We start from the raw sequence: 24,837 nt of genomic DNA, 5'->3' as shown, positions 1-24,837 counted from the left end.
AGCAACAACGCTTGGTTTTCAATATCCATTTAATTATGTTTATGGATCAGAAATGTCCATTCACAAAAGATAACAATATATTTCTCATGTGAGAAAATCAAAAATCACATATCAAATCATATATTAAGTTTATGTATAAACTGTATCCAGCTCAAAAACTGGACTTATCAAAGCACTTTATAACTGACAGTTAATAAACTGTGTATAAATGTCATCATTCACAGTTTAACTGTATTGATCATAATATTTTACAGCAATAAACTCTGTGATTGGAGTTGTATTCAAAACTGTGTAGCTTTATTGACACCTCACGTGACTTTACAGTTAGATTCTGAGCATAAAGCAGAAAGGGGGCGGGGTTAATACACCGAGTGACGTCGTCCTCTCCGGGTGATTGACAGCTGCTCAGCCCTGCCTGCGTCGCTCTACCCGGCCTCCGCCATCTTGCCTCTCCCCTGCCTGCCAGAAGCCGAGTGCGGAAGTGGAAACGGCACTGTGCGGGGCTCAGGGTTCCGCCTGTGGACGGCTTTGCAAGTTCCTCCAGCCGACACAGCCTGTTATCCATCAAATTTAACCGTTTCTGAACCGCAGAGACCCCCGGGCAGAGATGGCTGGACGGTTACCGGCGTGTGTTGTGGACTGCGGCACGGGGTAAGCTGGTCGAACCGGAGCGGACACGGAGGGGATGGGGAGGGGGTTCGGGTGTCACCGAGAGGAGAGCACGGTTAGGGACTGTCAGTGTCAGCACCAGCAGCAACTGGGTGTGTATGTGTGCAGACAGCTAGCCAGCGAGCTAACATGCTAACGAACAGCTAGCTCTGATATCCTAGATATAGGGGGAAAAAACACGGTCAGGTCATTTGAGCTGCTCCTGAAGGACAACCGTTGGTTTTACACATTCCGTGTTGTTAGCTAGCTTCAGCGTTAGCATGGTGTGTTTTTCTTCCTGTCGAGGGGGGGAATTTTTCTCTCTGCAAGAAGCTCAGCTCAGTGTTTTCTGTTTGCAAGACCCCGAAACCCTGACAGAGGAGGCTGAGGAGGGGGGCGGAAAGGCTTCCACCTCACAGCTGGTTTCATTCATTTAGAGCTGGCGGGCCGTTAATGTCATTATCTCGATCGAGCTCTATGCTAATGTCTGACATTATCCACAGTATCATCCCGTGAAGGTATCCGAGCCTTCAGCGAGTGCAATTCATAAATCTTTCTGCTCGTTAGTCAGGATTTGAGCAGGCGCAATACTACTTCCTATTCAGCCTACACTTCCTCATTCACGCTTTTTAGTCCTTATATGGTCGTTTCTCGGCATCCGAGCATGCTTTTTTAATTAACTTCTCTTATTTCTCCTCTTCGCCAGGCTACCGATTGTTTTAACTAACCGCATCATTTCACTCGTGTCGACTTAATAAGAATCTGCTTTTGTTGGATTTAAAACAAAAACAGAAAAAAACCCACACAGACACACAACAACACAAAGCTGGATTTTCCTCTTAGCTCCTCCTGCAGCAGTGTTTGTATGGTAGATCCTTTCCAGGTGGACCTGTATTTAATTGTTTTTACCTCTGATTGTTTAATTTTTCTCTTCAAATCATTATACTTTCTTTTCAGCTGTTTTTACTGCCTCTAAATGAACCCTAGTCTCTATAATTCTCACTTTAAGGAGCAGAAGTGTCTCTGAACCTGTAGTCAGATAACAGTACTGAGCAGCAGCAGCAGAAGGTAGGATAGGTATGCTCAATTGGTTTTGAGGGATAAAAAGTGGTTTGCATTGCTGTGCATGCAGAGGCCTGAACTCATCACTCCTCACATTGCATTCCCCCCCCCCCCACCTCCCTTCAGGCAGTTCACCAGTCTGCTGCCTCTGAGACGGCAAAAGAAAGAAGTGCAGCGGAGAACTGGGTTAGCTCCTGCGCTAGTTTATGCTCATCGAGCAGATGGGTTCTACTTTGTGGCCAAAACCTCATAACACATATGTTCCAATATTAATGACAACTCTGTTTTTTTCTTGGTCATGAAGTCATAGTTTAGGTCATGATGAGACGTTTTAAGTGGAAACTTGTAGCCAGAGAGCAACCAGCCTCTAGACAGATGTGGCGAGGGAGTTCAACAGCTGTATCTGAGTCATTCTCATGGTGTCCAAATAGTGACAACCTCACTTCCTTTAGCATACCAACCTTCCTAACTAGCCCAATTGCTATTATTAGGGAACTCGATCGTGCAACAAAAGCACTGCAGTCACATCCAGATTTAGGTGTAGTTATGGTGAGGTTACCTTTCATGCAAAACTAGCTTTGAACGGTCAAATCAAGGAAGTCCTGAGCAGATAATATCTCAGGTGTTGCTTCCGGATGCAGTCGAAAATGTTAGGTGGAGTCATTCTTTATCCGTCCTGTGCAAACAGCTGAAATTTCGCAAAGGCTGCAATCATTAACAAGCCTCAGTCAGCACGGGTATTACTTAAATTACACACTTGCAGGGATGCACAACGTGGTAAATTGTGATTATTTTGGCAGCTATTAGGATTGTGAGATGTTTCATGTGAGTGAGAACGATCTTTTTTGCATTGTATTTGTAATTTTCACTCGAAAAAACTTTTAAAATCATGATGATATGACGTTTGTTGGTGTCAGTGCCAAACAAACATGTTGTCTTACAGCTGAGGAAAAATTTATAGAGGCCAAGACGTCTCTGCACCTCTACTGTACATTATAACGCTGCTTTGTAATGTGATTATCTATTTAGAATATACTAACATATGATAGTTTGACAAAGATGGTTATCTCCAGTTGTTAAACTGTTGTTGCACTCAGCTCCAGCTGTCCTGTGATGATGTCCACAGTCAGACATGTGGTGCTGCTTGTCGAGGCAGGTTGAAGCAGACAAGCTGGGACGGCTCTGTGGTATGAAGGTGTTCAGGGTGCTGCTGCTACATTCAGTTACTGTCTTCTCACCTCGTCGTTACTGTCATAAAGCAGCTGTTCGTTAGGGACAAAGGGGCGATGTCATGTTGACAGTAAGAAAAAATATGTCCAGAAATATGATATTAAAAGCAGTCGGACCATGAGACACACTATTCAAACTCTGATAATAATGACTGTTATAGCACAGAGAGGCAGCATTTTGTGTTGAAACAAGTTGCACAAGTTTGTTTAATCCTCTAAATAATCAAACTACATGAATCTGTTTGCGCTGTATCAATGGTGGACAGCTTTGAGTGGCTGATGCCTGGTTTATTTTTTATCTTTAAGTTAAGGACATGAGGTTATAAATGCAAAATATGCAAAACAGTATTTTGATATCATTTATCCACCATGTGATAATTTCAAATACAGCATTACTATTTATTTAAAGATGTAATATGTAACATTTTCGGCCTTAAGAATTGTAAAAATGATGAGATGTTCATTATGTATTTTGTTGAGTTCAAACCCTGAGAAATCTGTAATTTATTTAAACGATTGTGACTAATCAAAACAATAATAAAACTTGAAAACATTAACTCTTAACTCTGAACATTTCTGCTTGACTCACATAGATAGTCCTCATGATCCTAAACTATCTTTTGTTTTGTTTTGATTGAGAGAAACCTGGTGGCAGAAATGACATACTGTGCTTTTAAAGTTTCATTGATTTTCCATTGTGTTTTTGTGAAACCGATGTTCAGTATTCACTCTCCTTTGGTCCTCCTATGATCTCCAGCCCCTTTAGAAACTATCTGTCTCTAAAGCTAATAAATACCTCACCTGTCATTTGTTGCTGAGTAGGTTGTATATAGATTATTGATAGTCTTTTTCCAGGAACCTACTGTGGCTGACAGTAATGAGAGTGAATCAGTTAAAGACTGTAAAACCAAAACATTCAGCTGAAACCCACTAAAATGCTCCACTGACCTTTAAGCAGTCGGGTGACAATTCTTTGTGTGACCGTAACTACACATATAGTCATATTTAATTCAGTGTAAATTTTGCTGCTTTAAGGTTTTCAGCATGAGTAACAACGCTCACTGAGATACAGTATGTTGATTACATAACTCTTGAACAATGCACCTCCATGTCGTCACTGTTTGTTCTGGCTTTTACCTGACACTCTTATCTGAAGTGACCATCGCTGTTCAGCTGGTGTTTTAGTCAGCCCAGACCTGAACAGGCGATGCAGTGTGCTCCATATTGTTTCTAACATGTTATTCAGGCACATTGATTATGTATTTAAACAATCCTAAAACTTAATTTCTTTTGTCCTAAAGGGATTTCAAAGCGGTATTTTTTTAGTGTTACTAGCAGTGAAGAAACGTCTGAGTACATTCCTCTACCCAGCCTAAAGACATGACATATCAGAGGAAGATATATAGCAAGTCACTATTGGGAGAAGTCTTTATATTCCAAGGCAGTGTATAAACTTGGACCCAAATAAATATTGACAGTTTTTACAAAATTGTGCTTCCATTTTTCTTTTTTGGTACGACTGAACACGATGGTTCTGCCAACTATTCCCCTCAGGTTTTTACTGTATTTGAACACAAGCTATTGTGTGTTCCCATTGTGTTCTTTCTCCTGGCTCTACCTTTAGAAAAAAAAATCAACATTGGCAGGCAGCTCAGTGTGCTTGACAGATAGGTGAAGTTGCCAGATTACATTATATAACTTTAGTCACACATCCACACTATGTTTTCAGCTTCTGACAGACCAAAAAATATACTCAGCTGAAGCAGAAAAAGGAAGATGATGATGATGAAGATGGTGCTGGTCTTAGTTAATAACAGAGGAGGCTGACATTACTTGACACAAGAAAGAAGGACATAAATCTAGGTTGTGTCTCTTTGTCCAGCTGGGAAGCAGACGTTTTGCCTTTTAGTTAAACACATGATGAACCCGAGTAGTGGGGAAAAGTGCTTCACTCGATTCGAATTTCAGTTTAAGAAGGTGGCAGGTATGATTGTACAAACCATAAACTCTTAGAGAAACCACAGAAGGCATATGATTCTCAATTTTGGGGGGCCAATGCCGATACTAATAAACAGATTTGTAATGGAAGCAGGATATTTTACAGTTTAACAGTAACTGGACATTTGAGCACTGAAACGGTCGACTTCTCTGGGAATTTGATAATTAGAAATAACCCCATATGTTCATCGCTCAGTAAAGCTTTAATCTCTGCACATATGGTCAACATCGGACTGTAACATTGGCTGTCTTGCAGAAATAGAAGGAGAAATTTGCCAGTGATGTGCATCCATAAAAGTAGCATATGATGGAGAATAGATGGGGGGGAAGAAGTTGCAAACTTAAGTGGTTGCAGCGGTAAAGACACTCATTGTAGAGTAGAGTGCCGTTTCCTGTCTGTATTTATTCACGCACAGATATCTGTTGTCACCTTCATAGAAATGTAATGCATCATTTCCTGTCATCCAGGAAAAAGAAACCTTTGAATGGTGTTCAGGACAGGAAATGTAAAAGCATTCGTGAGCCTGTTTCAGGTTGAATGTAAAAAGATGTAGACTGAAAAAAAAATCATTACAACTCAGATTTTAGCATATTTGAGACCAGAGTTTCCTCGTAACATTCCGTCATTTCCCGACTGCTGATGTGGCCCGTCCTGCTTCTTTTTCATAAAGTGAAATTCAAAGGAGCCACTGTTATGACCAGGATGTGGCCTATTATGCCCACAGTGCTTTGGCAGTCGTCAGCAGTGTCCTCTATCAGTCCCTCGGGCCCTGTGAGCAGGAAGTATGAGAGTCCTGTCTGGGCCTACCACGGTCGGGACTACATCTGGTTAGCATCTGCCCCAAACAACACCCTCTGTTCAGAGAAAGGGGCTGTAAAAGTCTTTGATGCCAAGACTGAAGGTGTCTTAACTGATTGTGATGTGCACATGGAGGTGGTGGACAATTTGCTCAAATGTTTTCTTAGAAACGTCTTTCATCATCTTTTTATTCATGCCACTTCCCTCTCGCATAGAGAAGTAGACAGTAAAGAATGCCGCAGCGTTAAGGTCACAGCTAGTTTATATTAAGGATGGTCAGTTTATACAGAAGTGCTCTTTTTATTTTTTTTCACCCGAGACAAATATGAATAGTCTTCAGTTTCCCGATGTGACATGAATGGCTCTTTTAATGGCCTCGCATTAGCAAACTCCAGGGCCGCCGCTGCTTTTGGCACCCAACCAACCCGCCTAAGGACAGTGATGGCATTGATCAAAACGATAGCAGCCAAAAATAATCTTTACTGAAGTAAACTTTCATGAATACAAATGTCGTGTAGCAGGTGGTTGTTTTTTTTTATTTTTTGTCCTGGAGCTGCAGTGTATATCTAATGAAATGTGATTCTTCTCTCTTGCAGTTACACCAAACTGGGGTATGCAGGGAACACAGAGCCACAGTTCATCGTGCCATCATGTGAGTATTTTCACTGTGCATCGAATTCCCCTCACACTAGCCAAACAAGCCAAACAAGATTATTAATCCTTTCACAACACTGTGCATTTTTAACAATAGATTTGATTGTGTATTGACTTCACAACGCGTCTTTGTTGGCTCGAAACGGAAACGATACAGTAACCAAATAGTACAGTACAAATAAGCAGAACCACAGATCAAAGTACAGTTTAGAGCAGAAACAGACAGCTCTCTCTTTCCTACTGTTTCCCCTGTGGTATTACTGTTGGCATCACTGTTGCAAAGACAGAGTTAGCAACCTGGCTACTTTCCAAAGCAGTAACACAACTGTAAAAATCCTCAGAAAAAACTGGCCTAGAAACCCTGATCTCAGTGCTGTGAAAAGACCTGGTTGTGTTAATAAGTGGGGAGGTTTTGTTACGTAGTGATCCAGTCGAGAGAATGCCAGTTTTGAACCGCCTGAATTTTCCTGTGGTATGAGGAAACATATCAGCGAGGGACACAACACCGCTCTCCATCGCTTGAACGCCCGTCTGTTTGCTCTTAATCTCAGTTTCTATCACTCTCCATCTTCACCTTCTTTGCCTCCTCCATCAGTGGGACTCTTTTTATTTTGCAGTGTAGAGTTTCTACAATTATTCCAGTTGTTACCTGAGATTGTCGCTGTAGCACCTATCGTGTTCAAATCCTAGTGGGTCTCTATCACATACATTTTTAAAGCTGGAATTTGGATATATAAAAACCAAAATATGTTAATTTAAATGTTTAATGATTCATGATTACTTGATGATTAACACACAAACCCTGTAAGAGAGATTATACTCCTCTATTTTCTTGTCAGGCATCGCCATCAAAGAATCGGCCAAGGTCGGAGACCAGGCCCAGCGGAGGATGATGAAGGGGGTGGATGACTTGGACTTCTACATCGGAGATGAAGCAGTAGACAAGCCCACATATTCCACTAAGGTATGTGACCCTGACGGCTCAGCACACCCACTGGAGCAGCCGGCAAAGCAATTACCATGTCTGATATATTTGATATATTCATCGCCTGTGTGTCACTTAGCGATTCATAAACAAGAATGAAAGGAGACTTTCTTGGCACTTCGCTGCAGTAGTGGGCGTCTGTTTTTCTTTTTCCAAAACAAGGAGGAGAGAGACTTTACCAAGGTCAAACTCAGAGTGGGAAACAGCTCTATAAACTTATTTACCTTGAAACATTTGCACTATACATTTAACACACGTGGAAGGACTAATCACACCTTTATAGTGGGAGAGAGCTTAAGTCCACAGTTTCCCAAACTGGTGAAAGCATTATTGAAGAGAACTGAATAAAATCCTCATTTCAAACTGTTCACTAAACTACTTTCATCTTTAAGTGATGATGGCAATCAGCTATATCTGCATGATGCCACCAGACGCGTTACATGCTGTGCATTTCAGACATTGTTGTTGCAGCATTTCTCTGCAGACACAGAGGAGAAACTGTCGTATGTTAATGCACCTGTTGTCTCATAAGTCTGACTGAATTACAGATATTTAAAGGGTCATTTATGCAATAATCTCATTAAACATAGAAGGCTAGAGAAGCCACATAGACAAGAAGATTAGTGTACTTTTTAAAAATGATGTTGCATTTTTATGTCACAGTAAGTTTCTTAATTGGCTGAACCCTTGTTCCAACAGTGGCCAATCCGTCATGGCATTGTTGAGGACTGGGACCTAATGGAGCGCTTCATGGAGCAGATCATCTTTAAGTACCTGAGGGCTGAGCCTGAGGACCACTACTTCCTCCTGGTAAGAGACTTAAAGAATGTGGTCAGTCTTCTGCACTTGATGGATGTTTTCCAGGCTCTGCTCTCTTCTCTCAGTGTGAAATTAACATGTTGGCTCATCAGCCTAAGACGAGTAAATACAAAATGTTGAGACCACGCTTTCTCTTTTCAGTCTGTTTTGTGAGAGAGAAATGACTGAGTTGTTTATTTCTCTGTTTGCAGACAGAGCCTCCTCTGAACACACCAGAAAACCGAGAGTACACGGCCGAGATCATGTTCGAGTCCTTCAACGTACCTGGACTGTACATCGCTGTGCAGGTGAGAGATCCTGATCATGTATTTTGTGTTTGATGAGGAAATACACCTGATACCTGCAGATATTCCTTACATCTGATATGTAATCCAGTTTTCCTAAAATTTTTACTCAGAAGTCAGTCTTTAATCCATCACCTGTGTTTCAGGCTGTGCTTGCTCTAGCAGCCTCCTGGACGTCCAGACAGGTAGGAGAGAGGACGCTGACGGGCACCGTCATCGACAGCGGAGACGGTGTCACCCACGTCATCCCTGTGGTGAGTTTCCAGATCGACAGGCAAACACTCATTCCCTTAGTGTTTCCCACACATTTTTTGGGGGGGGGTTTAGATATGATAACAGCCACCTAGGACCCATTTTGGCATCTATATTGTTATTTTTTCATCCATTTGAGAGGAGGATGCCGTCCATGATCAATTATACCATGTGTGTAAACGCTTGTTAGTACACCTGGCTGGTGCTGATGTCATTGGCATTGATTGTTTTAACACGCTGTGTCATGAACAACAAACCTCCTCCACACACGAAGAGAAATCATCTGGAGAGCAGACACACACAGGGAGAGAAACACTGAAAGAAGCTGGCGTATGTGTGCATTCAGAGACCAGAGGTGTAGGTGTGTGTTTGTGGGCTGAAGGTAAAGCAAAGCAAAGTAGTTTGTAAGTAAACGGCTTGATATTTATTCTCCTGTGAGCAGGACTTTTTGTGAACGTCCGTTCCTTTTTGAATTTCTGAGAGAGACACGGTCATTTATTTTGCTTTCAGAACTGAATTTCATATGAATTCCCTTCACGTTTGACCACCAACTATCACTGACAACTCCTATTGAACCATGATTGGGAGCAGCATTTGTAAAGAAGTGTTACACTGAGGTTTTTATACACCATGTGGACAAGAATGAAGAATTTTCACCCCTTTTTAAAAGATTATATTTCCACCTGTCTGCTTGCTCAGTAACAGAATGGTGTTGATGTCTGAAAGTAGGCCACGGTATTTCAGAGGATGGAAGGAATTACTCAGATTTAGGAAATGTGCTAGCAGAATATATTTAGGGGCTGGATGACTGAATCAGCATGTCTGTAGCCGCTGCTGAACATGCACAAAAAAGGGGCCAAACACAACACCGTGGGGACGTGGAGAGGGCCTCGCGGTGATGGAAAAACATTTGTATCTCTGCATTTTCTACACACTTGTACTTCCCTATTAAGTTTTGACATAACCTCTGCGCCTGTATCTGCTTCCTCGTCTCCCTCAGGCCGAAGGTTATGTAATTGGCAGCTGTATAAAGCACATTCCCATCGCAGGACGAGACATCACCTACTTCACCCAGCAGCTTCTCAGGGAGAGGGAGGTGGGCATCCCTCCGGAGCAGTCGCTGGAGACGGCCAAGGCAGTCAAGGTTGGTCCTCAGCTGTGGTTCCTCTCATGAGAAGGTGATGACGATCCCTGATGGGAGTCATATATGTGACTCCGTGTACCATCGGTGGCTCGCACACAAAGGCCTCACTGTTGGTCTTTAGATTTCAGTCTTAGTCATAAGATGAAAATGCCTGTTGAGGTCACATTTCAGTCATTTTTACACTCCGTAGTTAAAGTCTAGTTTGAATCACTTCCTGTGGCATTTAGAAAAGGGTGGTGCACTTTCAAGTCTGTTTTTGCATTGAAGCCACAACAACATCATGAACTCACTGTCTGTTTGCTCCCGCATCACCTGGGGGGCTTCTAGTTATCTTCACACATCAATCATTAACACAAATGTATTGTTTATATTCTGACAGACCGACCAGATGCTCAGTTGGAGGAACAATATGAAGCATTTTTTGAATGTGCAACCCACCACTAACATGTCAATCCTGCCTCGTCTCAACAACAAAAACAAAACATGCATCAAATATCTGTTTTTAGTTTGCCAGCATCTTGTCTAAGTCGTGGAGAAAAGATTGTCGACAAGCAGGTTTTCGTCATAGTTTTCATTAATGAGATCAACACTGATCAAACACACTAGTTTCACAGCAGTGGCATTGTGTTTTCTCATATTGCCCCACTGTCTGTGTGTTTTGAATAATCTGTTTACACTGTTGTGTAACGCACCTGGGAATAAATCTCCTCCCTGTTATATGGAGGGCCTTTTTATAGGATGCACAATCTGACATCCTTATAATATTATACTGATTTATCTTCACTCCTGTTTATCAGCCTGACTGCAGCAGTGACACATGAATGTGACCTCCGTTGTCGGGTGATTATGTTCTGTAATTTTCACTGCTGACTGGAGCTGGAGCGGAAATGTACATTACCTCATGAACATAATGTTACAGAGAGGAGAGAGAGAACCAGAGTCTCTGCAGAGCTCAGTGAGAGGTTGACCTGAATACACAGACACACACACACACACACACACACACACTCAGTGTGTGATGCTGCTCACTAGCTTACGGCTAACGTACAGTCAGGTCATCTGGCTATTTAGGGCGATTAAACACAGAGTCGGGCACAAATGTTCGAAGACAAAATAATGTTTTACAGTTTTGTTCCCGTTACGTTTAGTGTCGTTTGCCAACTTCCTAACTCACTGACTCTGGTACAAGTTGTAATAGCAGGCGACCAAATGAAACACACAGTAACTTCTCTGGTTTGAACATTGTTGGAAACATCAGGGTATAATGTCAGGACATATCTCAACAAAATATATAACAAAGATCGAGTCGGCTTTTAACGTTTTAATGCAGAATTGTTACTCACATTCTGAAGAAAATCACACTGAGGTTAGAAATTCCATCCATAATCAAAGCTTAAATTATATTACAGACACAAGAAGTCATAAGAAATCTCTCCATCAGCACACGAGACCATTACAGAACAAACTGCAGTGGAACTAAAGGCCATGAAGTTTATTTAAAGTGTTTCTGGAAGTCTGTCATTAGACCACTTCTGGTCATATTCATACATTTATCATAATGACAGTGATGGAAAATGGGAAAGAACATTGTGATTTCATTGTTTTTCTTCATGAGGACAGCAGGTGGCACTATTGTTCTGCCGGTTACATGCAGCTGGTGTCGTTCACAAAGCTTTTCTTGTGCTCTGTCTGTTTAGTTTCTGGTAATTAACACTGACTCAACTCATCAACTTAAGCTAAACATGATTTATTTATTCAGGGCACGACGCAGACAAAAGAACACTAAGGAGTAACTTTATTGCAGTTCAATCTTTGTGTCTCCAAACCTGCATCATTTAAATAATTTGAATTTTTCTCAGGTTTTTTTTTTTTTTTTTTTGCAAGTTGCAGATAGAAACGACTTTACGTTGACTTCATTTGTCTTCATTCACCGTTGCACCGTCTGTCAGTGACCGCAATTTATTGATTCACATCAATTCGTGACAATTCCCTCATGTTTATTAAACAGCTTGTTATCTAAGACTTTGCTCTCGATGTCAAGGACCATTGTTCATTACCCCCCGAGACTGATAAAACAACAAATAATGTGAATTCAAATAATTAGCATTAGCGCTGAGGGGCTGTGCGTCGTGCATGTTGCTCAGTCATGTCTGGAAATGTTAATTCCTCTGCTGTCTGTGTTGCAGTACGGACCCACATTTCCCTGCAGACCAAACTAACGGCATCCCGTCTGAACGTTCTGCTCATTCATATTCAGCGTTAGAGAAGCGAAATCATTTACTTGTGTTGTTGCCTTGTGCAGCAGTACAATGACAATAACGTCTTCTCGAATCTTGAAAATCAATTACACTCCAAACTCGTGTAAGTTTTTAAATTAAATGTGGTTTCATAACTACTCAAACAGGCTGGCGAGGTAAACAGAAAACAGTTTGCGCTCTCACACAGACAGACGAGGACTTTTGTAGGTTAATTCTGCTGTTTAATTTTAATTGACTGGTTTGATGGATGCATGTGCAGCAGGAAGGTAGAAAACACTGAGAGAGCATCCTTCCATATCTTCTCCAATTCTTGTAGTTTCTATTTTTTTGTGCTGTGCAGAAGCTGATTGTAGAACTTTCTATTCATACTTTCCCCATCAGGAGCGGTTCAGCTACGTGTGCCCAGATCTAGTCAAAGAGTTCAACAAGTACGACACGGACGGCTCCAAGTGGATCAAACAGTACACCGGCATCAACTCCATCAGCAAGAAGGAGTTCACCATCGACGTGGGCTACGAGCGCTTCCTGGGCCCGGAGATCTTCTTCCACCCGGAGGTTGGTCAGCGCGGTGTGATTCAAAGCAGTGACACACAGCGTCCAGAGAATAGACAGCCCAGACATAACAACCACAGTCTTTAAAGTCTGAAAGGAGTAAATATAGAGAAGGACAGATGTACTATAATTAGAGACGGCGTCTGCCTATAGAGACATCTATAGGCAGACGCCAAGCATCCCACGATGACACAAAATCAAAACACAGACTGACATCTATCAAAAACAGTTTGCTTTGAGAAGTTACGCAACAGTTTGTGTTGAAAAGGGGTAACAGGGGAGAAAAACTGCTAAATGTGGATGCGATGGATCCTCGAGAGATAACCGCAACAAGGACAAACGATTCACTTACATAAGGCAAAAAAATCGTTTCCTCAGCTCTGTTTTAATGATGGAGCATCAGACACAATTTGTACTATGACACTTTGGGATCAGAGCTCCTGTTTGCTTGATCTTTTCTTTACTGTTCCCATCTGTGTGATGTTGACAGTTTTGGTTCAAGACGTAAACATCAAACATGTTTAAAATCATCTCAGCGAGAATCAAAAGCAGTGACCTCAAACCTCCAACACCTCACAAAGTAGTGCTGGGCCGACATGGCCTTAAAATGATGTTACACAATGAGAATTTTGTTAAATAATCATCAGTGATGTGAAGCTAGATTTTGTTATATTTAAATAATCTGACCTCGTCATACATGCACAGTGTTAACACGTCTTCTGTGTTTGTTTCTGATCCCAGTTTGCCAACCCTGACTTCACCCAGCCGATCTCTGAAGTCGTGGACGAGGTCATTCAGAACTGCCCGATTGATGTCAGGCGTCCTCTCTATAAGGTAAACTGACACGTCGACAGGATGATTGTTTGTGATGAACAACTGTTCCGTTCAACAACACCTGGTTTGACTGCACCTGGCGTTAACACAGGGGTTGATATATAACATTCAGACCTGTCAGTGGATCGATTCAGATGTCTGGTGCCTGACTCGACTATTATTGAAGAATTGCTGTGTTGTAGATTTGTTTTGTTCATTCCTAAGAAGACTAGTGCTCCAGCTAACAACTATTTCTAGATTAATTTGTTTGGGTTTATAAAGTGTCCAGAAACAGGGAGAACATCCATCCCAAGTGTTCTGTTTTGTCAAAAATGTAATGTCTTTAATTGAGTTTGATGTAAAACAGTGAAAAGCAGAAAATATCCATATTCGAGAGGCTGAAAAACAAACAGCATTTTCTGCTATTCTTTCTACCACGGTCACAAGAATCGCTGGCTAGTATCTTTCTGTCACTTGACCAATCGTTATAGTTTTAATTAGCAGGGTTACACCCAACATTACTGCATGATTAGTTTTTATATTCAGTGTTGATTTGTTTTGTTTTTTGTGAATCAGTTGTGTCAGAGCTCTGTGAGGAGGCCCAGCTCCTGTACATTTATGACTGAGCAGAGACTGAAATGATGAAAAGGAAGTGTGAGATTGATGCATCACTGTGTTCATAAAGTGGTGTTTCCCATCACCGACTGTTTTTCCCAGACTGGCTGGCCACTCTCAGGTCACAGGTGTTAAGTGCTTCTCATTCTGCAGCTTTGTAATCCCCGTCACCTTTTCCCCCCCACAGAACATTGTTCTGTCAGGAGGCTCCACCATGTTCAGGGACTTTGGGCGTCGTCTGCAGAGAGACTTAAAGAGGACGGTTGATGCCCGACTGAAGATGAGTGAGGAGCTGAGTGGAGGCAAGCTCAAGGTGAGAGCGCACGTTAATTTACACGCAGCAGCGATCGATAGCGCTCGAGAGAAAACACAATCAGCGTCTGAGCTGTGAAACTGAGAGAAACGTCTTTAAAGTTTATGTCCTCTCCCACTACATCTATCGTTGGTATGGTTGCGTATTGAATGCAGAATAGTTTATTTCAATAGCAAATTTATAATTGAGATGTTTTTCACCTTGAGGGAAGAAGTCAGTCTCTCCAGCCTCCGAGCTGTGAAGGCAGCACCTGTGATGGGAAGTTAAATGTCATCCTCCCTCAGGCTGAGCTGACGGGTGTATAAACCCACCTCGGGCATGAAAGAAGAAGATGGTGGATGTTGCTGATATAAAGAGAAAAACACGCTGAATAACACAAGTAATGTGAGAAGGCTTTGTCTCCACCAAAATGTATGTTCTACAACCCCCTGGACGGAGACAGATTTGATGGATAATGGCTAATTAATGGGTGGGACAAAGTGGTGAGAGGGTAATATATTGTTTCACCTCCTCTTGAAACATGATTACCAATAAACTGGCACCAAATATCAATATTTTTAATAAAACATGCTCTAAACAATTCCCCCAAACAGTTTGACTTACCAGAGTCACCACTTCATGACTGCTTGTGTTGTAAACTTCTGTAAACTTAATTCAGCAGGTCGGCCTTTTGCCAGGGCTAATTTATATTCTGTAATTATACAGACATCATGATATATTGCTAGATTATTGTCTTGCTATGTATTAATTACTGCAGTACCACAGTGATTCCCACCCTGATACTAATCTTATTGTACTGAGGAAATTTGTCTCCGTTAGAATCAGCTTCACATTTTTGTTGCATCTAACAGTGTAAAAATGTTGTTGGCTCGACGCCATTTTGATCAATAATAACAGTTCTTGTCTGTTGCCATGAATGCTAACGTTAGCATTGCTACGCTCATGTGTGACTCTCTCTGACCTGCCTGAGCAGAGGTGCTCGCTCACTCAGGTCATTTTGCATCAGCGCTATCTGATCACCGCTATTATTCTACACATAATGTTTAATAGACCTGCTGTAATAATGCAACCTGATGTTATATGAAGTGGATCTGAACCCGTACAGGTCCCATGTGGTCCCATTTTCTATTATACATGAGTGTAACCGTTTCTTCCTCTCTGTCCTCCTCAGCCCAAACCAATCGATGTCCAGGTTATCACTCATCATATGCAGAGATATGCAGTGTGGTTTGGTGGATCAATGTTAGCGTCAACTGTAAGTATTTCTGTGCTACATCATCATGTACTCATTATATGTTCTGACAGAGGATGATGGCCACTTTTCATCTGGTGACATCGAAGGGCGTGGAGTACTTTGGTTCACTTCTTATTTGTTCCGTAATTTATTTCAGTCCTGTGTCGCTGGGTGGAAGTGAATGCTGTAGGCGGTCGTGACATGTCATTACTCTTTTCTTTTTTTCCGCCCTTGATGAGCCATTTGTGTGAGCGGAGTCGATAATTTTACCAGCAGGAAATGTGATTGAGAGCGAAGGTCTCTGACACTTGATTTATAAAAGGCTAATTGATGTCAAAATGGAGCTTTGTTCCCTGATGATAATCGCTGCTCTTTTTTATGTCTCATGTGTCTCTTTTAAAGTCGAGCTAATGCCCTATATTATCTGATAAAAAAAAAAAAAACCTGCAATCTGTATAGAAAGTGGTTAAATGTGAATAACAGGCAAAATGTTTAAACGTCGGCATCATTTATCATATTCAAACTAATGAACACACATTATCATTTGCAGCGATGTGGTACCACTACAGCACAGCCGATACAGTTCATTCTTTGAAGTCCAATTAAAATCACCATAATGACACTGAGGCCATGAAGTCTTCACTGACTAAAGCTCACAAGACAAAGTTTTGTTAGTGGGTTGCTGAAGAATAGACGACAACATTTAGCATCTTGATCTAACGAGGCTGACATTTGCACTGCTGCCTGGCCTGTAAACTGATTTTAGCAGTGCGCTGTTTTCCTGGTGGATATTTTGTGCGATGGCTCTTTTAGAAAAGTTGAAATGTGCCTGCAAAGACAAGATGGACACTAGCTAGTTAGCTTAGCTCAGTTCTGAGGTTCTTGCTGTGCAGCTGTAACTCGACAGTTAGTGAAATGATAAAATACAACCCAGGACGTTCAGTTTAAGTGATAGACTGGTATCAGACATAAGAACCCTGCACAGTGATTTACAGAGCTCATTAGTAACAGTTGCCAGGTCGACATCGGCAACCATTTTGAGAAATCGGAAACTTTTAAAGCTTTTACATTTGCTTTCTAAACACACCCGCCATCTGGCAGGTCTGAGGAAGGTCCGTCGGTGTGCAGACTTTTCCCCGCAGCAGTCACAGCGGTTTGTTTAAAATAAATGAAATAACCTTCTTGTCTGAACAAAGGAAACAACACCACCTGCAGAGAGCAGATATGCAAATATATGTGACTGTTTAAATGTCTTCTGTCTAATGTCTGTTCCTGTACTCACCTTCCTCTCCATCACTTGTGCCTCCACAGCCTGAGTTCTACCAGGTTTGCCACACCAAAAAGGACTACGAAGAGATCGGGCCGAGCATCTGTCGCCACAACCCCGTGTTCGGAGTCATGTCTTAACTTTTGGACCTCCCGAAGTCTAACAGCGTAGGGTGGTGGGCTGCAGTAGAGGGAGAAGGGGCGGTGAAGTTGGGTTGTGTAAAAGGACAGGCTCAGGAGGTGGAGGACGGTGGCGCTTCTGTGCTTTTTGATTACTTGTTCAGCTGAGGATGTGTGGGACGAGGAGGAGATCCAGAATATAACAAAACAAAACAACAAAAAACAAAAGAGACCAGACCAAACACAGAGCGGCTGGAAAATGTATTGTGAATGTTCCTTTTCGTTCTTTTCTTTCTTTTCTTTTTTCAAAAATGAGGGAAAATGTTTTGTAAGCCAAAACAATTTAAAGAACATTTCTGGATCATGTTAAAAACAACATGCAGTGAGTGATGATAAAGATTATGATGATGATTATAAAGATGGTGTTGGAGGAGGTCTTGGATGGTAACAAAAGCATTGATAGTAGTTTCCTGACACCAGAACATATTATTTATGTTTATAAGATCAAGATCCGAACATGTTATTGTCTCCTTTTTATTTTCTGCATTATTTTCCAAACCTTCAAATGCACATGTCTGTGTATCACGGTAAGAGCTTGTTTATATTTCATACAAAAAAAGTTTTTTATATGTAAAACTTATGAAATCAGGGGGTAAAAAAAAAAGAGAAAACACACAAAAAAATCATGGATACCTGTACGAGCAAGAGACTGTTTTAACCCACGACGATGCAGCTTTGATACGCAGTATTTTCTCGAGTTTTCAGCAGGTGCTCTCCTGTTATACCCCACATGTGTCATCGCCGTCTGCCCTTTAATTCTTCAAACATTTAATTCACGTCTGCTTCACTTCCGTGTCAGGATTCCACCTCTGTGATGCGGTGAAAGAGAAACGAGAGAGGACTTACTGAGGTTGTAAAGATGAAACTGAATAAGAACGACTGTCAGACCAGTATTGTTAGACTAGAAGTTTTTTTTATTAATAAAATACCAAATTATCAAAAAGAATGGGATTTGTGTATTTAATGCCTTGCAACATTCCAATAAAGGCTCAAATTTGTTTCTAAGTACTGGAGTCTTGGTCTCAACTTCTTCTACTTTCTGCACATTTGTTGATGTTGCTGAATTTTTTTTATAATATCCAGTTAAGCATGAATGAAGGACTTGAATTGACTGAATTAAGACAGCGGTACCAGCAGTTAGTCAACTCCAGGGGATAATTAATTTCTTTAAATATTTTATAATATCTATTTGGAACCTTCTATCGTATATTTGCTGTTTGAAAACATTTTAAATCGCAGCTCTGTGGTGGTTGGAATGTTTCTTAATTGATTAAAAATACAAATATTTCCAAACTGATGTCCCGAGAGGCTGTAATCTTTCAAATAACCTGTGGTTTTATTATGAATATGCACCATGAATACAAGCTGCCCAGTGCAGAAGATGACAACAACTCTGAATAAGAACAAAACGCTGTAGTTAACTGCAGGAGGAGGAGGAACGCTGCAGTGTGTCGCCGTGTGTGTGATGTGATGCATTGTTAGGATGATCAGGGATGGAGGGTGTGTGGAACAATTAATCTTTAACAAGGAACATATTAATTGCAGCACCTGCAGCGATCCTCCAGCATCAGGGCGCATCTTTATTCACAGCAGACGCACAAACAACATTTAACAATCAGCACGTCTGATGGAAGTCTGTCTGATGTTCACAGGCGAGGCCAGTTCATTTGTACAAGCACAATTCAGACACAAGGCATTAAAAGTGGGAAGACATCAAGAAACAAGACATTAAAACAAGTGAAGAAGTAGGAAAGCGAGCTACAATAAAAGGTTTTAAAATAGGCGAGAATATAAAATAAAAGTCACATTGCAGCTCAAAGCTTTAAACTCTCGTCAATAAAAGGCTGAAGCAAACAGAAAGGTCCTCGGTCTCGATCTGAAAGCCGTGAGAGTCGGAGCGGACCTGCAGTTTTCTGGGAGTTTGTTCCAGATTTGTGGTTCATAATAACTGAACGCTGCTTCTCCATGTTTAGTTCTGACTGCAGCGACTGAGAGCAGAACCTGAACCTGACGACCTCAGAGGTCTGGAAGGTTCATAATGTGGAAGAAGATCAGAAATGTCTTTTTGCCTGAAACCATTCAGCCCTTTATAAACCAACAGTGGGATTCAGAGATCAGTTCTTTGACTGACAGGAAGCCAGCGAGAAGATGTGAGAGGTGGAGAGATGTGTTTTATTCATGTTGAGTTTAGTCTTGTTGGTGGATTGAAGCAGAACGGCACTTCACAGGAAAGATCATCAACGTTCCTCCTTATATAACAATAGATAACTTTATATATTAATATCAGAGTGGTTCAGCTTTACATATTGAATACTAGTTATCCTAATATAAGTCATGAAAGTTTCTTAAGTTTGTCTTATTGTTTATTGACTTTTCTGGAAAAGTATAAAAACTGTCCATAACATAACTAAGATAACTATTAAATTATTGTGGGAGGAAACGGGAGCAGACGCACAGACGAGCTGCAGTCGACGTGCAGCTTCATCGCTCGATGACAGCTGAAGTTCACCTTCTGAGGTTGAGGTTTATGATTAGATCTGCCCCTGAACGAGCTGCACATTTTCTTTTGTAGTTCGGTACAGACCGGAGCACCCGGAGGAAAAACCCAGGCAGACACAGGGAGACAGATAAAACTTCAGGCTGACAGAGTCAGTTCTCTCTGCTGTAAAGCCCCGGTGTTAACCACTGAACCATTGTCCTGCCCACAGAAGATCTATGAGGGTTTTGATAGCATAACTCCCCAGAAGTTTGGAAAATCATGACTTACAGAGATCTTCACTTCAGCCCTGCAGGAAACACAGAGGCTGAAGGTCTTTTTCAGCCAAGCGAAGACGCGTTGGAAGCAATTCTTCTTCTTCTGTCTCTTCGTCTTTGTTCTGACGTCTTCTGAAAATCAAAAGGACCTTAAATACCTCAAACCGCACTTCAAAACTAAAAACAATTCAGACACTAGAGGAGGTGACTGTTCCTTTCCACAGGAGGCCGGCTGCTTGGCGTCGCTCACTGAGGATGTCCAGCTCGGCCTGGATTGAAAACTAAACACACACAGAAAGTTATTGCTGTTACTGTTGTCAGATCTTAAAGCTGAAATGATCTCCAGCTGGCGTGTGGATTTGATTTGGAAGTTAGTAACAGCATCATCATGTCACCTATCTGCGCTCTCCAGATCTTCCAGTGTGTTTTCGACTACGGCAGGACGAACCGTGATCACACCTGAAGGCAGAATTTTGCTATTTTGAGTGAAGAAGACCGGCTCGTCGTTCACCTGCGACCTAATCACACATAAACAAGGTCATTTTCATATTTTTGTCTTGACGGCTTTAACGAACTGTCTCCCTCCGACCTGAGGGATGAGTTTTGTAACCGCTCACTGTTACGTTGATGTCGTGGAAACACAACCCACTCTTACTTCAGGTGGGTCTTTAGTGATGAACGGATGAGCGAGAACTTCACGGGGAGTAATCCGCTCATCCGCATCGATTCTGAGCGTGGCCTGCAGGAGCTCGACACACTGCTCTCGCTCTCTGGCAAGTCCACCATCTGTCAAGTCATCCTCACGATCATGAGCTGACAATCAATCATAGCGACGATGAAAGTTACTTCATACTTACTTTTGTCACGTCGTCCAGAGACTTGAACTTGTGCGTCTTTTTGACTCTGCTGTGGCCGCGTCCAAACTTTTCCAAAGAAGTCTAAAAGAAGTTCCAAAGTGTTTGTATTACTGTTCCTCTGAATGATAAACGGTCAAATGTGGCCAAATGTCAACATGAAATAGTTTCTGTAAAGGTCAGAGAAAGTTCTTTGTGGTACCTTGACCTTCCAGCTGTTGGACTCGGTCTTGCAGCTTCTGATGTGGAAGTTGCCAAACGGAAGTCGATCAGTTTGACTTCGAAGGGTTGTGACTGGGAATTCACCAGATGGTGTCATTCACCAACATCCACCAGCGTATTTTTAAGGAGACCTCGGGACAATTTCCAGCCGAGATTGTGGCGAAATAATACCTGTGGGGTCAACGACTGCTGAACTTCTATTCTCAAAGTCAAATCCTGATGTTTTCCTCACAATAAGTGTTTTTTAAATGCCCAAACCTAACCAGAGATAAAAACTGAAAATGTAACCATGAGAATCGTTGTAGGTTAGAGGTGAAACGTATTTAAGAAACACTTCCCTACGATACAGCACCCAGAACATCAGGTTTCAACATGGTTTGCATGAATGAACACTGCTGTCATTTATTGGCAGTTGTGTCGATGAAAAGGTCAATAAAAGGAAAACAGTTTCATCTGGATTCTTGATGAATTGTTCAAAGGTTAACTCCCAATACAGACCATCATAACAACATTGTTCACGAATCCTCCTGTGAAACTGGAAGAAATGTTTGATTCAACACCATTTAATTAGCTTTTCTGTTCAATCGTATTTCCTGTTAATTTGAGGCTGGTGGTGTTTGAACTACAGCCCACAGCTTCACTGAAACAGCCCATGAGTTACTGTAAAGTTCAAATATTTTGTTTGTGACTGCACTGAGGTGCAGTTCCTGTTGTGACCGCTGGGTGTCACTGTCACCATGTGGGAATATCAGTCAGTTGGCAATTTATTGATTACCTGCTGTGATGTTAAGCTGAAACACGGGGCAGCCAGAGGAACTGATCAAGTGTGCAAACAGCAAATTGTGTTTAATCTTTACAAACAAATTCTTTGGCGTGACTGACGCTCGATAAGAAAGTCGTTCCTGGCTGTATTTCTTGCTGCAGCGTCTTTAAAACTCACTGCTTCGCCGTCTCGGGCTGCTCATGTTTGTAACGGCAAGAGTCAGGATTTTAATATTCTGCAGCGCTGAAAAATTTACCCTTGGGCAAGGATGAACTAGATACGATTTTCCTGGCTGGACTCAGGTCTTCCAGAGACTTCCCTCCGGTCGGTAACCTCACGGTGAAGGCCAAAATATTATCTCACATTCCCTCCGCATCCCTGAACTTCTATCCACTGGGCACGAGTGCTCTCTTGCATTGCAGACGAGTGGAGGAGAATGAGCTGCCAGCACCAGCAGCACCAGCAGCACCACCGCTGTCTGCACGCGAGATAGTGAGGGTGACTTGTTGAAGAGCTCTTACTGATGGAGTCCTCTGAGGAAGGTGTTTGACCCCAGCTGCCTCCTTTCTGCCCGAGCTGGAGCTGGAGGAGGTGAGACTGATGGGGGAGGGAGAGTTTCTGAGGAGCAGCCACCATACGGCCCCGATGCTTCAGTAAAGGAGTAAGTGACGTCAATTTCAAGCGTGCTGTATGGAATAAAAATTGATCCGACCTGCTTCTCCTGGTCAGCAGATGGTGCAGAGTGGCTTGTTTTTCTCATCGACGCTCCAGTTTTACACACAACAGTGACACTGAATATATTCTCAAAGCTGGAGTATCAAATCAGTCGTCGCTCTCTGCTCTGCGGAGCATCTTAATGTGCCTCCTAGGAGATAAAATAATGAAGCTAGGCACCAAAAAACTGCAGTTCCTCTGACGACCACTAGAGTCTGTCACCGTGAAACATCACGTCAACATCACAGCAGAAATCTGCATGTTTAAGTCTGATGCAAACAACAATTCTGGGGGTGAATGTTGATATAACACACTAATTTAAACAACGTTAAAGTGACTAGGAGGATCTGCTTTATAATGTCAAAGATATGAAAATCTCACTCTCTATAATATGGCACCTTTAAAGTGAAGTATTTCATATTAATCCCAAAAAGGACAAACTTATTTTTTTGTCTTGGATTGAAGGAATTAGCATAAAAGACACACATGTGGATGAAAACACAACTCTAACCTGAAGTAAAGTCACACTATTTACATACTTACTGACAAAGAACGGAGCTGGAAAAACTACTGAGAGCTCGAAACTGTCGCGGTAGAAAACAAAACAAAAACTCTGTATTTTATTACTATCAAATGTCAGCACAGTGGAGAATACAGAGCTGCAACTCTGAGAGAGAGAGAAAGAAAAAACATCACATTGTGGAAAAATATCACATCAAGAAATCCTCCGAACCGCCAGCCTTCAAAATAACCGTGGCGTGAAAAGCCGAGTGCAATCTGTAGAGGTTAGAGGTGGCGGCGGAGAGCGGCGTGTGACGGGAGGAGGGAGATAAAAGCAGACGCAGCACAATATTTCAGTTTAGGGAAAAACATGACACAGTGACAGGAGCTGTCGCCCTGCTGAGGACCGTCTGTGTGCAGCTAACGTGTTTCCTTCGGGTGCTCCGGTTTCCTCCAACACTTCAAAGACACGTGGTCTCGCTGAAATTGGAGTTTCCACCTGCAGGTGCGTCAGTGTCGCGACCGCCTGTGTCTCCTGCTTCTCACCCAACGAGAGCTGAGATAGATAGATAGATAGATAGATAGATAGATAGATAGATAGATAGATAGATAGATTTTGTCTTTTGATGCTTCTGTCTCACTAAGTTTCTGTCCTCGAGTCAGATGCTCAGATTTTGTTCATTTGTTAGTGGTTTCCTGTTTTATTTTGTAGTTACAGGTCCTCTTGCGTCACTTCCTGCTCACCTGTCTCTCGTCAGCCTCGTTGGCTCCGCCCTCTTCCCTGAGTGTTTGTCCACCTGCAGCTCGTCTCCTCGTTGGTTCAGTTTGTTCCTCTCACTCTTCGCTGGTTCACTCTGGTTTGCTGTGAAGCTCCAGAAATGTTTTGTGGACAACGAGACTTCACCTGACTGTCCATCAACATGGAGGTGAGGAGATAATAACGTTTCCTTTAAAAATATCTCTCCAAAACTATTACAAAGTTGTTGTTTATGAGACTCCAGTGTCAGATTGTTAAGCGGTGAAACTACGGAGATGAAAACATGTTCTGCTGGATGAATGGGAGAAAATGTGGGAAGTTACTGCACATTCAGAATCAAATCTTCTGGATTTCCACTGGAATGTGGAGAAAAGGCGTGTTAGTGTCTCGTATCTGCAGAGAGTTTCTGATTTTCTCTCTTTGTTGCTGCTCGGGACGCTTTACCAACCCAACATGTGTCTATTTGACGTCCTGGGAATGAGACTCAACCATCAACTGTCTTTGTGGTGCGTTCAGGAACTACTGGAACAAAATCCTGCTGATTCTACCTTTTAACTTTAATAGTCTTTGTATTCTATTAATATGACGTGAGCTTCAGTTAGCTTTGACCACAAACGTCCTTCAGATTGAGACTGTAGCTTTAAAATGTGATATATATATATATATACATGAAACAGTTATCCACCATTACATCACATGGAGCTCGCCAGTTTTCTTGTTATTTTTAGTCCTCAGAGATCCATTATTAAAGTCTCGTTTTCAACAATTTGATCTCTCCGCTGTGAATGACAAACTAGCTGGAACAGCCTCATCTAAATGGAAGGAGAGAGCTGCTCCCATGGAGGTAATCAGGTCTCACTGAAAGTCAAACAATACAGCAGCAACACCAGGTGGAAATCTGCATTTAAATAATGTTATCCTCCTGACAGGAAGTCAATTTGGGGGAAAAGCTGGCACACGGGGGCCGGGCGTTTGTGTGTGACATTGTTTTCCAGCAGGCAAGGACGAATCAAGCCGGTGACATCGACATTTAACTTGACAGAATGTTTTTGTCAACAGCCTGATCGTGTCGTGGCTGGAAATTGTTTCTTGCGTGCTGCGTTCAGGGACAGGAGAAATGTCTCTGCAGAATCACAGAGGTTGAGATTTTCTTTAAACTGCCTCTGT

At 42.0% G+C, this 24,837-nt stretch overlaps 2 protein-coding genes across 2 annotated transcripts in view; both read left to right on the top strand.

Annotated features, from left to right (window-relative positions):
• Nucleotides 1-409: 409 nt before the first annotated feature.
• LOC119026091 (actin-related protein 3-like) lies at nucleotides 410-18,113 on the top strand. Its single transcript, XM_037110200.1, has 12 exons — nucleotides 410-651; nucleotides 6,333-6,388; nucleotides 7,230-7,354; nucleotides 8,075-8,185; nucleotides 8,386-8,481; nucleotides 8,625-8,732; nucleotides 9,731-9,874; nucleotides 12,514-12,687; nucleotides 13,426-13,518; nucleotides 14,300-14,425; nucleotides 15,597-15,680; nucleotides 16,971-18,113. Exons 1-12 carry the CDS (start codon nucleotides 608-610, stop codon nucleotides 17,064-17,066), a joined length of 1,257 nt encoding a protein of 418 aa, XP_036966095.1. The 5' UTR covers nucleotides 410-607; the 3' UTR covers nucleotides 17,067-18,113.
• A 5,603-nt stretch (nucleotides 18,114-23,716) lies between these two features.
• Nucleotides 23,717-24,837, top strand: part of LOC119025996 (inactive dipeptidyl peptidase 10-like) — a 244,104-nt gene continuing 242,983 nt past the window's right edge. The window contains exon 1 of the mRNA XM_037110048.1: nucleotides 23,717-23,839. The gene's annotated coding sequence lies outside the window, so the exon portion shown is untranslated. The remainder of the gene's footprint in view (nucleotides 23,840-24,837) is intronic.

The sequence above is a fragment of the Acanthopagrus latus genome, chromosome 9, assembly GCF_904848185.1.
Source record: "Acanthopagrus latus isolate v.2019 chromosome 9, fAcaLat1.1, whole genome shotgun sequence".
In the NCBI taxonomy this organism is placed as follows: domain Eukaryota; kingdom Metazoa; phylum Chordata; class Actinopteri; order Spariformes; family Sparidae; genus Acanthopagrus; species Acanthopagrus latus.
Note: the sequence above shows the minus strand (reverse complement) of the source record. Positions and strands in the feature narration are given on the sequence as shown.